The sequence below is a fragment of the Corvus moneduloides genome, chromosome 27 (assembly GCF_009650955.1).
Source record: "Corvus moneduloides isolate bCorMon1 chromosome 27, bCorMon1.pri, whole genome shotgun sequence".
NCBI lineage: Eukaryota > Metazoa > Chordata > Aves > Passeriformes > Corvidae > Corvus > Corvus moneduloides.
Window position 1 is genome coordinate 3,863,001 of NC_045502.1, and position 13,890 is coordinate 3,876,890.

The 13,890-nt window shown below is 57.0% G+C and overlaps 2 protein-coding genes across 2 annotated transcripts; both read left to right on the forward strand.

The window, feature by feature from the left end:
• Positions 1-1,455: 1,455 nt before the first annotated feature.
• Positions 1,456-9,753, forward strand: SLC18A1 (solute carrier family 18 member A1). Its single transcript, XM_032092286.1, has 16 exons — positions 1,456-1,592; positions 2,694-2,858; positions 3,135-3,468; positions 4,008-4,066; positions 4,266-4,349; positions 4,541-4,633; positions 4,864-4,953; positions 5,821-5,864; positions 5,983-6,043; positions 6,150-6,245; positions 7,722-7,800; positions 7,896-7,947; positions 8,507-8,570; positions 8,653-8,772; positions 8,855-8,988; positions 9,280-9,753. The coding sequence occupies exons 2-16, from the start codon at positions 2,744-2,746 to the stop codon at positions 9,391-9,393; spliced, it is 1,539 nt and encodes a 512-aa protein (XP_031948177.1). The 5' UTR covers positions 1,456-1,592; positions 2,694-2,743; the 3' UTR covers positions 9,394-9,753.
• Positions 9,754-10,086: 333 nt separating this feature from the next.
• MAK16 (MAK16 homolog) lies at positions 10,087-13,742 on the forward strand. The gene is made up of 10 exons (XM_032092140.1): positions 10,087-10,236; positions 10,584-10,633; positions 10,836-10,945; positions 11,096-11,160; positions 11,492-11,643; positions 12,334-12,388; positions 12,473-12,547; positions 12,784-12,900; positions 13,045-13,101; positions 13,353-13,742. The coding sequence occupies exons 1-10, from the start codon at positions 10,222-10,224 to the stop codon at positions 13,539-13,541; spliced, it is 885 nt and encodes a 294-aa protein (XP_031948031.1). The 5' UTR covers positions 10,087-10,221; the 3' UTR covers positions 13,542-13,742.
• Positions 13,743-13,890: the final 148 nt, after the last annotated feature.

The window sequence follows — 13,890 nt, forward strand, 5'->3', positions numbered from 1 at the left end:
GAAGGGGAAGGGGAAAGGAAGAGGAAGAGGAAGAGGAAGAGGAAGAGGAAGGGGAAGGGGAAGGGAAAGAGGAAGGGGAAGGGGAAGGGGAAAAGGAAGGGGAAGGGAAAGAGGAAGGGGAAGGGGAAAAGGAAGGGGAAGAGGAAGAGGGGGAAGAGGTTAATGGATAAGAATAAAAAAATGAATAGTCAAAAGGGGAAAGGTATGAGGAAAAAGGAAAAGAGAAAAGAGGAAGAGGAAAATAAGGGAAAGGAAATAAGAAAAATAAAAGAGAAAAAGAGAGAAAGGTAAAACTAATAAGAGATGGAAAAATAGAGAAAAAGAAGAATAAAAAACAAAAGGAAGAAAAAGGGAAAGAAAATGAGAAAGACGCAGCAGTGAGTCAGAACGGATCAGGGTCAGAAGCCAATCCCCTCCCTCCTGCTGGCTCAGAACTGCAAATATTTGGGGCAAATACAAGTGCAAAGAGATCTGGGTGATTCTGTGCTGCTCGGGGGAGCAGCCAAGCCGAGGTGCTGAGGGAAACGAAACCTCCCGAGGAGGGAGCAAAGAGAATAAATAATTCCAGAGAAAGGATTAAATTAAGAAAAGGATTAAATTAAGAAAAAGAGGGAGTAAAAGGTAAAAAAAGAGAAAGAGGAAGGTCCCCACATGTTGGAGGAGAGTCTGGATCCTTCCCCGGGCTCTCTCAGCAGATGGTGCTGCTGCACTGCTCATGCCCTGCCTCGGCTCCACACACCGGGAAAGCAATTTCCAGGCCCGGGCATTCAATTCTCCGCTCGTGAAATCCACTTAAAGGCTTCAACTCCTGCTCTAATGCCCACCCAGGGAATTCCTGGGCAGGATGTTCTCATCTGCCGTTATTGGCAATGGTTTTGGGGCCAGGCAGGAGGCAGACAAATGGCCCCAGCGGCAGATTTACGTGCCAGAGGAGGAAAGGTGAATCTGTTCAGGATTTATTCCCTCTCCCTGCAGTAAATCTCTGCGTCCTGGATGAAGGATGGTATCGGTTTGGGGTTTAAAAGAGAAATCATGGAGCCAAGTGTCAAAAGTTTAAGAAAGCAGAAATGATGGAGGAAAAGAGAGCCCGTTGCCAACGGCCTCTGCAGAACCTCGCCGAGCCTGGGGGGATCTTCCATCCCGCTCTGCCTGTGAGGAACCAGCCTGCCTGGAGGATCTCCTTGTCCCTGGAGGCAGGATAACGGCACCGGGAAAAGCCATGGAGAGCATCCCATGGGGCAGAGGCAGCACTGAGGTGAGGAGGGACCACAACCTGTTGGTACCCACATCCCCCACAGCTCCAAAATGCCAGGCCAGGTGCCCAGATCCAGGCAGGAATTCTGGTGCTTGGGGAGGAATCAGCCCTGCTGGAAGCTGGGAGTGAGGATAAACATTCCTGCCCCGCTCCCAGCCCTCAGCCCACCCCTGCTGACGCACAGAGAGCTCCAGGACACTCGTGTGAGGTTCCAATTAAACCTGCGGGGACGAGGGACACTCCTCTCCTCTCCTGATAACAGGGAATCGTAAATCCCGGGGGAGCAGAGCTCGGCGAGGCAGCGGCAGCAGCTCCACGCTCCCAGATGGGTGCCGGGGTAAGAGAACATTTTCCTCTGCTCCACGCAGCAGAGAAAGGGGACAGGGAGAGCTTAAACTACATGTCTTTATTGCCTCTGCTTTCTCTCTCTTAAATTTATTTATATTCATACTCTTTTGCATGAATTCTGGTGTTTGGGATTTCCTTGGAGGTGCAGTGAGAGTTTTCCACCTCGTGTGGCACTTCCCTGTGATGACAAAGCATTTGGAGTGCTTGCTTTTTGTAATGAAAGCCTGGCAACTCCCATTGCCTGGGATTTCAGGAAAGCCCAGGATTACTGGGAAGAGGGAGAGCTCGGACTCAGCTCCATCCATTTTGCCACTCAGTCCCCAGGAGCTGGGGGGTTCAATTGGTTGGTTTAATGCAAATTTCGGAGGGATATTTTTGGAGTGTTGTTTCCATGGAAGCTTCGATCTCAATCACATCCGTGAGGCTTTGAAGTGCCGTGTCTGGCCCTGACATTTCAATCGAAAGACACGGAACGTAAATGAATTTCCTTTGAGGCTCAGTTGAATCTCCAAAGAACAAACAGGGAATAAAAGATGTCAAGATTACCTTGGATAAGCTGAGGCTTGATCTGTGCTTGGAGTCTCTGTGAGGAGGCTTAAACGATGCCTTGAAGCAGGTACAAGATGCCTCGGGAATGGTTTGAGAACGCTCCAGCTGGGATTTTAAAAGCAGGATTGATGAAAACATGTCATTTGATAGCAGAGCTGGTGGTCCCAGCTCCTGGGGAAAGCTCACAGATCCTGGGAAAAGCATTCAGCTCTTGGGGACAGCACCCACATCTTGAGAAGGGCACCCAGACCATGGGGAATGGCACCCAGATCCTGGGGAAAGCAGATAGATCCTGGGAAAAGCACATGGCACCTGGGGAATGGCACTCAGATCCTGGGAAAAGCTCCCAGCTCCTGGAAAAAAGCACCCAGCTCCTGGAAAAAGCAGCCAGATCCCAGAACTCCCAGCTCCTGGGGATGGCACAGAGATCTTGGGGAAGGCACAGAGATCCTGGGGATGCACTGAGTGACCCTAGGAGTTGCGTTCCCCAGGGAGAAGCCCTGATCCGAGGGAGGTTTAACCTGGAATCTTCTCTTGGCAGGTTTTTGGAGGCCTTGACCCCTGAGCCCAGGAGCCCACAGGACCTTGGACATGTCCCCGGCCGGGTCCCAGCACTGGCTGGCCACGGGCAGGGCCTCGCCCAGGCTGGTGCTGGTGGTGGTGTTTGTGGCACTGCTGCTGGACAACATCCTGCTCACCGTCGTGGGTACGGGGCTTGGGGCTGCCGGGGGGTGCAGTGTGGGGCTCTTTGGGGCTGTTTGGGGGCACAGAGTGGGGTTTTGTGGGGTCTGTCTCAGGGCTACAGAGTGGGGCTCTTTGGGGGCACAGTCTGCTCCATCAGTCCCGGGTGATGCCAGGGGTTCCCTGCCCAGGGGACCTTCCAGGACCCCCCACCCGGCCAGCACCGCTCAGTTCAGCTGCATGCCAAGCTAAAAAATGGAGGAAAATCCCAAATTAATCCTTCTCCTGGCTTTTTTTCCAGTACCCATCGTCCCCACCTTCCTCTACACGACAGAGTACGAAGGTGCCAACAGCTCTGTGAGCTCAGCCCTGCCTGAGCCAACTCCTGCAGCCCCGAGGGCTCCTCCTTTCTCCTCTGTGCTCTCCTCCTTTGACAACACCACCGTGGAGCTGTCGAACGGGACGGGGAGCAGCACCCCAGGACACCCCCCCAGCACCCCCCAAACCCCACCCGGGGGCTGCTTGGAGGGTGGGGAGTTCCTGGCCCAGGAGAACACCCGAGTGGGGCTGCTCTTCGCCTCCAAGGCTCTGGTCCAGCTGCTGGTCAACCCCTGGGTGGGTCTGCTGACCAACAGGTAGGTCAGACCCCGCGGTTCCTGCAATTCCATGCGATTCCTCGGCTCCTGCTTGCTGCTGGAATCACCAGGAGCTGAGGAATCACAAGGATTGCGGGGGGGAATAGCAAGGGGGAGAATACAGCCACGAAAACGGCAGGAATTTTACCTTTTCTAACAGCCTGCACACGGCTTGTGAGTTTATATCCCAGCACAAACCTCGCTCGTGCTCTCCTCAGGTGCTGGCAGATGCTGTTGAATACCAGCGACCACGGAATAAACAAACACAGCTTCCCAGTCTGTTGTGGATAAAATGTTATTTTCATGTTTTCTTTGTCTCCTGCAGACACAGTGAGCTGTGCTGGGGTGGGCAGATGGGCTGGGGAGCAGAGCTGTGTCCCTGGGTGGGCTCTGCAGTGTTACTGGGGGGGCACGGGGGGCCCCCCTGGCCAGCACTTGTGGGCACATCTCCCCCTCAGGAGCTGCTCCCCAGCCCACACACATTTCCCAGGGGGAATGAGGAGCCCTCCTGAGCTGGGGCCTCTTTGTTCCCGTTCCAGGATCGGATACCACATCCCCATGTTCATTGGGTTCACCATCATGTTCCTCTCCACAGTCAGTGAGTATCGCCCTTCCCTCTGCCCTCCCCACACTGCACAGCACAGACTCCTCTGCTCTGTGTGAGAAAGGACAGAGCAGAGCACCCAGGCTCTGGAAAGGGTGACAAGGACATCTCACTGCCCTCAAACTGGTGCCAGCTGGGGCCAGCCTTGCCCTGTGCTGCAGGGTTTGACCCCAGCTCTCCCCTCCCTCCGCAGTGTTTGCTTTCTCAGGCACCTACACCCTGCTGCTCATCGCCAGAGCCCTCCAAGGCGTCGGCTCCTCCTTCTCATCGGTGGCAGGTGAAGCTTTTGGCTACACCTCAGTCCCTGCGTCAGCTCCCCTCGGCTGGGTTATCGTCATCCTCCTCCTCCTTCTCATTGCACCCACCCCAGCCAGGGAGCAGCTGAACCTCCCCCAAATCCCAGCGGCTTCCAGAGAGGAGCCCCCTCCATGGGCCCAGGCTGAGGTGGGCTCTGCCTGTGCCCCCCAGGCCTGGGCCTGCTGGCCAGCGTGTACCCGGACGACTCGGAGAGGGGCAGTGCCATGGGCATTGCCCTGGGAGGCCTGGCCTTGGGAGTGCTGAGTAAGGAGCCCCTGTTCCCAACGGGGCACGGCCACTGCATCTCCTGCTCCTGCAATCCCACCTGCCTGGCCGTGCCTTCCACGGGCTGGGTGCTCCCCTCCCTCCCTCCCTCCCTCTGCCCATTCCCTGTGGGACCGACACCTTCCCAAACACCCAGCAGGGACCCAGAGCAGCTCCAGGCTCGGGGGACGGTGGCACTGCCAGGGTGTGACCCAGCCCTTCCCTTGCAGTCGGGGCACCCTTCGGGAGCATCATGTACGAGTTCGTGGGGAAAGCATCGCCCTTCCTGGTGCTGGCCTTCCTCGCCCTTCTGGATGGAGGTGAGAAACCAAAGGGTTTAGCCCTACAAATACAGAAAATGTGAAAAGATTGGAATATGGATGCTTCAGGCAGAGTCTGTGGGGAGGAAGAGGCCCATTAACACGGATGGGTGGTACCATCAGCACTGGTTATTCTGTCAGGGCTAAATCACATGTTTGCTGTCTCCAGATGACTGACACAGCAACAGAGCAGGAATTAATCCCTCATTACTTAATAAACCCCCTGATTCCTTTCATGGCTCAAACAGCACGTTTAGTGAAGCTCTTTGAACTGTGAATTCTTTGGCAAGACACCCTTGTGTGCAGCCTCTTGGTGCCGTGAAGGAATCAGGCTTTGCCAGCAGAAATGGTGCCTTGTTCTTGCCCCCAGACGAAGGCCACGGGAGCCTTCTGAGTGCCACAGCAAAGTTCCAGCCAGCAGGAACTGCATTTGCAGTGGGAAGCCTGGAGCTAATTAAATTACAGCCCCAGTTACCGTCCCTGTCTGGCTGCAAAACAAGATATCCATAATGGAGCGTGCAAGAGCTGCTGCAAAATGAAACGTGGGCCTCGTGCCTATCACACTTCCTGCTTTAATCCTTTCCTTTTCCACATCCCATCTCTGTCACGCTCCGGTGGCAGCTCCCCAGCTGGCAGCCTGGTGGGAGCATTTGCACTTTTGACTGCTTCAGGGGTTGACAAAACCCTCCCAACACACTCGGGGCAGTTTTGCTGCTCCCTCCTGCCCTGCCCGCTCCAACCACGTCCCCAAGCAGCTCCTGAATCCCAGGGTTCTGCTGCTGGGATGGGTCGGGCTGAGGGGAAGGAGAGGTGCTTGGGAGGGGTGGTGCCTGCAGGAAGGAGCCATCAGCAGTGTTCTGTCCCCAGCTCTGCAGCTGTGCATCCTGCAGCCCTCCCGGATCTCCCCGGAGGTGAGCACGGGCCTGAGCGGCGCTGGGTGAGGGAGGTGGGCACTGCCCAGGGCCGGGGGCTGTGCCAGGACCAGGAGAGGGCACGCACAGCCCCCAGCCCACCTTGCCCCCTGTGCAGAGCACCAAAGCCACCCCATTGTCCACCCTGCTGCGAGACCCCTACATCCTGGTGGCTGCAGGTAAAGGTGGACGTTTGTCCCCTGGTTAAAGACTCCCTCGTGCCTGCTTGAAACAGCAGCAAAAAGGGCTAAAATGGAGCTTTCCTCCCTCTTCTCCCTTTTCCAGGAGCCCTCTGCTTCTCCAACATGGGGGTGGCCATGCTGGAGCCCACGCTGCCCATCTGGATGCTGCAGACCATGTGCTCCCCACAGTGGCAGCTCGGTAGGTCCCGAGCTTTGCAGCCTCTTCCCCTGAGCTTCAGAGAGTTTAGGATCACAGGATCATTCGGAAAAACCCTCTCAGGCCACCGCGTCCAACCTGTGACCAGCCCAGAGCACTGAGTGCCATGTCCAGGTGTTCCTTGGACACTTCCAGGGACAAAGAATTGTCCCTGCCTGGGCACTGCGGGAGGGATTGAATCATCTTTTATATCACTCCATAAAAAGAAGGAAACATCTGCCCTCATGCCTGTGGAGTGAGCGATCCCAGGCTGTGCACGGCTCCATTTCCAGCTGGAAACATCCTCAGTGGTGGCTGTGCCGTGTGCTCTGCTCTGTTATTGCAAAAATTGTATGGAATTTGCTCCCCAGCAGAGCAGTAACGGGGCAGGGAGGCTGTGGGGTGCCCCGGGAGCCCATCTTCTGCAGGGCAGACAATGGGCTCGTGCTGGGCTGCGATTGTGGAGGCCAGATGGGCTCTGCAGAGGCAGCTCCGAGTGAAACGAGGCCGTTCCCAGCATCCCAGGCAGGGCAGGATGGGCTGTGCTGATTGCCAGCTGCCCGGAAAATGGGATGTGGAGATAACAGCGCCTGTGTTCGCTGCAGAAATAACCAGTAATGGTTATAAAACCCAATTGGCGCAGGAATGACCCGGGGGGTGCCCCGGGCTGCACTTAGATCCCAAATTGGATTGCAGGCTTGGAGCAGGGGGCTGGAATTGCTCCTGATCGAGTTATCCTCTGGGCAGGCAGCCACTAAAAGCCTCGGCTGCTTCTCTGGAGCAAGGATGGGCAAGGTGAAAGCGGCACCCAGGGATTCTGGGAGCGGGAGAAGGGACAGAATGCAGGGAAAAAGCACTCAGGGCTCCCCTGTCACCGAGAGGAGCTTTGAGGTGACTTAACAAAACAAAATTCCAAAGATATTCCCTAAGATGTTCAGGTACCTGAGATGTGAGAGCAGTTTGGATTCAGAGTTCAGCACCAACCCACCCACCACAAGCTGTTCCGAACCCAAGGGGCTTCTTTATTTTGTCTCCTCCCATAATTCTGGGAAATTCGGGCAAAATCCGCAGGATTAACCATGTTCTGTAGCTGTTAGAGAGAGGAGAGGAAACCAAACACAAATCAGTGTGTTCCAACAAGGAAGCTGTCCCAGGGAAATGGAGCTGATCACTTTTATTTACTGTCAGCAGGAGAGGATATGAAAAATAAACACCTGGTAAAGCTGCAGGGAGAGCAAATATTTAATCGTGAGCTACATAATGATCCCCGAGCTTTTTACTTAAGCAGTTGTGTTATTCCTCTTTATTTAGTGAGGGAAAATGTTCAGACGTGGGAGAGGGAGAAATTATGAGAGGAGATGTTCACGTGCCTGGCCTGGCTCGTGTATTCTCCAAAGTAGGCAATTAGGGAATGAAAATTGGTGCAAATCTGGGTTTTTCTGGGCATGAAACATCCTTTTTAATCCCTTCTCTCTCCAGGGATGGCATTCCTGCCTGCCAGCATATCCTACCTCATTGGCACCAACCTCTTTGGGATTCTGGCTAACAGGATGGGCAGGTAAGTGGGATATTAAAGATTTTGGCTCAGCCCAGCCCAAATTTCAGCAGGTTCTGCTCGAGGCTGAGAACTCCTGCCCTCTGCTCACTTTGCAGGTGGCTGTGCTCCATGATTGGAATGGCTGTGGTGGGAATCAGCCTCCTCTGCGTGAGTAGCAGGAGAATCCACAGGGATTTTCACGGTCCTGGCACAGCAGATGCTCAGGGGTTGCACCTCTGGATGGGTTTTTGCAGATCTGGGAAAGGTCTCCAGATCTTCAGGCTGAGAGATTTGGGATTGCTCAGCCTGGAAAAGGCTTTGGGGTGACCAAATGGTGGCGGTCCAGGACCTGAAGGGAGCCTGCAGGGAAGACAGGGAGAGAATATTTACAGGGGATGGAGGGACAGGACACAGGGAATGGCTTCAAAGTGACAGAGGGCAGCGTTAGGTGGGATATTGGGGAGGAATTCCTCCCTGTGAGGGTGGGGAGGGGCTGGGATGGAATTCCCAGGGAAGCTGCAGCTGCCCCTGGATCTCTGGCAGTGTCCAAGGCCAGGCTGAAGCACCCTGGGACAGTGGGAGGTGTCCCCGCCCATGGCAGAGGGGGTTGGATTAGGTGGTCTTTAACCTTCCAACACAACCCATTCTGTGATTCCATGCCCTGTGTCCCCCCCTCCCACCTCCCACAGCTCTTCTGGCCTCACACCTCCTCTCTCTCCTCTCCCAGGTCCCTCTGGCCACCAACATTTACGGCCTGATCGGCCCCAACGCCGGGCTGGGCTTTGCCATAGGTGAGCTGGGGGTGCTGCGGCTGCTCCCGGGCAGCTCCCCCAGGGCAGCAGGGACTGAGGAGCCTGTCCTTGCTCCGGCCAGGAATGGTGGACTCCTCCATGATGCCCATCATGGGCTACCTGGTGGACCTGCGCCACACCTCTGCCTACGGCACCGTGTACGCCATCGCCGACGTGGCCTTTTGCATGGGCTTTGCCATCGGTAGGAGAGCTTTACTCACGGTGTAGCTACTCAGGGTGTATCCCCCTGGCGTTCTGTCCCTTTTTGATGTTTGAATTTGCAGGCCCCTCCACGGGCGGGGCGATTGTGCGAGCCCTCGGCTTCCCTTGGCTGATGGTCATCATCGGGGTGCTGAACATGGCCTACGCCCCGCTCTGCTGCCTCCTGCGCAGCCCCCCGGCCACAGAGGAGAAGATGGTCAGTCAGGGATGCTTTCCTGGAGTTTCATATCCCAGGGATTTGGGGGAATTAAGAATAAATTTGCCAGGGGTTGCGTCTTCCCTGGTGGGCTCTGTTCTGCCCTCAAAAAGCAACAAAAAAACTCCGATAAAAGCAGGAAAGTTTCGAGCGTCCTTCCCTGTGCTCAGGGCTCGTATTCCCTGGGGAAAAGCCAGCTTTGGCTTTTTGCCAATGTGACAATGCTCCTGTTAACTGCTCAAACGAATCATTGTTTTTATTAAAGCGTGATTTCTGCTCTGCTTCACCCAGGCCATCCTGAGCCAGGAGTGCCCCATGCAACCCAAAAGCTACACCCCAAAGGAAGCCCTGCGGGAATTCCCCCTCACGGAGGAGAGCGACAGGGAGGCAGGAAATGTGGAGTAGCCACGGCAAGGAATGCGTGCCCTGCTCTGGAGCCAATATTCCGGCTACAGAACGCGGATGTGTGAGCAGCCACAGCCAAACCTGCCTATTCCACACTCGTGGGAGGCAGAATTTCCAACCTCTTCTCCAACCACCAGGATTTGGAGGCTCCAGGCCTTTAGTGAAGCCACTGTGGGACTGAACCATGGAATCAGCTGGCAGCTGGCAATAAAGATGTCACTACAATGTCACCGCTCCTCTGAGGACGCTAAAAAACCTTTGTTTCTGTCTTGGTACAGTTTGATGTATTGTGCTATGTCTGTGCTACTCAGAGCTCGTGTGTCCTTCCCAATATACATTAAATTAATTTATTCGTTTGAAGAACTCTAAAGAAACTGAGGTGGGAATAAGGTTTAGACTCAGCCAACAAAGCCAGTCAGATCACTGTATTTAATGGGGATATGTCAGGTGCTTCAGCCGGGGGGTCTCGAAAGCTCTGAGGGAAGAGTTTAGCCGAGAATCCGCAGTTTCTCCCACGGCTCCAGAGTGCGGAATTAACCCACGCCAAACGTATTGCTCAGGGCCCCTCAGCATCTGTTTGTGCCGGGGGTTCCTTCGGTGCCCGCCCTGAGGGGAGGCGCCACTGCCGCCATGACAGCGGGGCCCGCCCCCTTCCCGCCCGCCGCACCGCCGCTCTCGCGAGACTTCGCGCGCCCCGCCCCTTCCGGTAATGGCGGCGCCCTAGCCCGCGCGGCCGGTCCCGCCAGCACCGTCAGTCACCGCCGCGGGCACCGCTGTCCCCGTCACTGGCACCTCTGAGCCGCCGCTGGCACCGCTGGCACCGCCACCATGCATTCGGACGATGTGAGTCCGACCGTTCTTGCGGCCCCGTGTCAAACGCCCGCCCCCGCCGCTGGGCCCGGCCGTGCGCCCGTCCCACGTGGCCGGGGGTCCCCAGTCCCCGGCGCGGGGGTGGCTCGAGGGGGGCAGCTGGGCCGGGGGCTGTGAACGGGCATTCGGCAGCAGCAGATGCGATGTGTCTGCGCTTCTTGGGGCACCGCGCTCTCCCTGCTGGGGCAACATGGAGAAAACCCCAATGTTTGTGGGGTTTCCGGCGTCAGAGCCGCACCGGGGGCTGCCGGAGCCGGCGGGGGACGTGGGGGGCCGGGTGAGGGGTGTCGCGGTGTGTCACCCGCTGTTTGTGCTCGCAGGTTGTCTGGAGCATGCTGGGGAACAGGCAGTTCTGCTCCTACAAGATGACGTGAGTTTGGGGGGACGGGGTGGGGCTTTGGGGGGATCCAGCAGGGAAAGGAACTGGAGGGACACGCTCGGCTACCCCTCAAACCCCACAGTGTCCCCCCTGTGCCACCACTCGCTGCGAGTCACAGAGGATGGGGTGAGCTGGAGGGGCAGTGGGGTCTTCCTGCTTTTCCCTCATTAATTCCTTGTCCCCTCTTTCCCAGCACCAAAACGCAGAACTTCTGCCGGAACGAGTACAACCTGACGGGGCTGTGCAACCGCTCCTCCTGCCCGCTGGCCAACAGCCAGTACGCCACTGTCCGTGAGGAGAAAGGTGGGAGCGGGGACAGCGGGAGGAATTTCCCTATGGAGAGCGCAGTCAGGCCTTGGAAGGGGCTGCCCGGGGGGTTTGGAGTCCCCACCCCTGGAGGTGTCGAGGGAACGCCTGGGTGTGGCACTCAGTGGGGTTTGTTCCCTGTTCCAGGTCGCTGTTATCTCTACATGAAGACGATCGAGCGGGCGGCGTTCCCCCGGCGCCTCTGGGAGCGGGTGAGCTCGGGGACAAGGCAGTGACGGGAGGGAGGAAACGGCCTCAGGCTGGGCCAGGGGAGGCTCAGGGTGGACAGCAGCAGGAATTTCCCCATGGAAAGGGTGCTGAAGCCTTGGCAGAGGCTGCCCAGGGAGGTTTGGAGTGCCCATCCCTGGAGGTGGGACTCGGTGCTCTGGGCTGGGGACAAGGTGGGCATCGGGCACAGGGTGGAGTTCATGACCTTGGAGGGCTTTTCCTTAATGGCTCCGTGACTCTGGGAGCGATGCAGCCCCTCCCAAGCGTCCCTGCTTTGTCCTGCTCTGTCACCCACCCCTTCCCCTGTCCCCGCAGGTGCTGCTGAGCAAGAACTACGAGAAGGCTCTGGAGCAGATCGATGAGAACCTCATCTACTGGCCCCGCTTCATCCGGCACAAGTGCAAGCAGAGGTTCACCAAGATCACGCAGTACCTGATCCGCATCCGCAAGCTGACCCTCAAGAGACAGTAAGGGACACGGGGAGTGACCATGGAGTGACCACTGGTGGCTTATGGAGCTGCTGCCCCTCTCCTGAGCTGCTGGCACTGCTGGACGTGGAGCTGGTCACTGTTTTCCTGAGGGGTTTGAGATGGATCTGTGTGGCGTGGATGAGCCGCAGGGAGTCGGGTGTATAAATGCACTGAGGGAATGTCCGGAGCTGGAAGGGACCCACAGGGATCACTGACCCCAAATCCTGGCCCTGCACAGACACCCCAACAACCCCACCCTGGGCATCCCTGGCAGCGCTGCCCAAACGCTCCTGGAGCTCTGGCAGTCTCGGGGCCGTGCCCATTCCTTGGGGAGCCTGGGCAGTGCCCAGCACCCTCTGGGGGAAGAACCTTTCCCTAAAATCCATCCCAACCCCCCTGGCACAGCTCCGGCCGTTCCCTGGGTCCTGTCTCTGTCACAGGGAGCAGAGATCGGAGCTGTCCCCTTGGAGGAGCTGCTCCAGGTGCCCTCAGCTGCTCCTCCTGTGGCCCCTCCAGACCCTTCCCCATCCTCTGGACCCTCTCCAACAGCTGTAGATCTTCGTTATCCTGAGGCAGCCTACGCTGCCCCCAGGACACTGCACACGCTGCAGCCACGTTTGGAATGCTGGAGCTGCTGGCTGTTGCTGCCAGAGGCTGCCAGATTCCCAGAGCTTGTGTTCCCTGCAGGAGGAAGCTCGTCCCGCTGCGCAGGAAGATCGAGAGGCGTGAGAACAGGCGAGAGGTAGTGATGGCTCCGTGTCACCTCCTGCCACTGCCCCTGTCCCCACTGCCCCTCAGCCTCACACAGCTGCTCTGTGTCCCGTAGGAGAAAGCCCTGATTGCTGCCCAGCTGGACAATGCCATCGAGAAGGAGCTGCTGGAAAGGCTGAAGCAGGACACGGTGAGGGTCACACAGAGCTCACAGTGCTGCCCCTGTGCTGCTGCCTCCGGGGGGGATAGGGGGTGCCTGGCTCCCCAAAACACAGGGAGCCCCAAAACACGAGGGCTCCCCTCCTGTTCTGTGCAGGAGCGTGGGGTCAGACTTGGCAAGGGGCTTTCACCTCAGTCTGATGCTGCCCCGTGCCCAAAGTCCATCTTCCTCCTGTGGCTTACGGAAAATCCCCATTTTCCTTTCAGTATGGAGACATTTACAACTTCCCCATCCACGCCTTTGACAAGGCCCTCCAACAGCAAGATGCAGAGAGCGAGAGCGAGTCGGATGCAGAGAGGGAAGAAGATGAAGATGATGATGAGGTAAAGCTTTCAGCCCTGCCCTGGTGCTCAGGTGCCTCCACCTGCTGGCTGAGAACACCTCAGGAGAGCTCAGAACAACCTTGTGGTGGCTCTTGCACGAGTCGTGGCACTGCTGTGCTCAGTCCCTGCCTCTGTTCCCTGCAGGACATGGACAAAAGGGAGTTTGTGGAAGCAGAGGACAGCGAGCTCAGCGACTTCGAGGTAGGTGAAGCACCAGGTGCAAACTGAGGCTGAGCTGGATGGGCACCTCCAGCCTTGGGTGTCTCTGGGGATGGGGAGGAGGCAGCCAAATCGGAGTTGTGGAAGAGAATTGTACAGTGGGACCCCAGCCCAGCTCCTCTGGAGCCAGGGATTGTGGAACGGGATCATCCACGAGGTGATTTTGGGGAAAAGAGGAGGTTTAGTTACACAACCTGCTCTGACATCACTCCCGTCACCCAATTCTTCCTCAGGACATGGATAAGTTGGAGACGAGCAGTGAAGAGGAGCAGGAAGAGGAGGAAGAAGTAGAGAAGAAAGCCTCCCACCCCAAATCTAAAGGGAAAACTCCCCTGAAGGGCCCAGCCAGGAGAAAACGTCCCTACATTGAAATAGAGTACGAAGAGGAAACAGAGCCAAGCACCAAGACAAAAGCAGCCTGAACCTTCCCTGATCCCGTTTTGTACTGACTGGCAGAGCTCCAGATGTGTCACCAGAACGGCACTGCAGGGTGTCCCCACCTTCCACCCCTGGACAGGACCCTCAGTGACTCCTGGTTTTATATTCCACACATTTTCTGCAAGAACAGCGGGGTTTCTGTCCTGACCCCAGGGAACTGCAGTGAGTTTGTACAACTGGATGAAGCAAAGGAACATCCCCCCCTCTACAACCACAGAAAGCTCAGCCCAGACTCTGCTCCAGGAAGGGCCCTGGCCCGGGGGGCTCTGCTGCTTCCTGTAAGGCTGGAGGAGCCACACGTGGCCTGGATGTGTCTGGGGGAGGTGTGCGGCT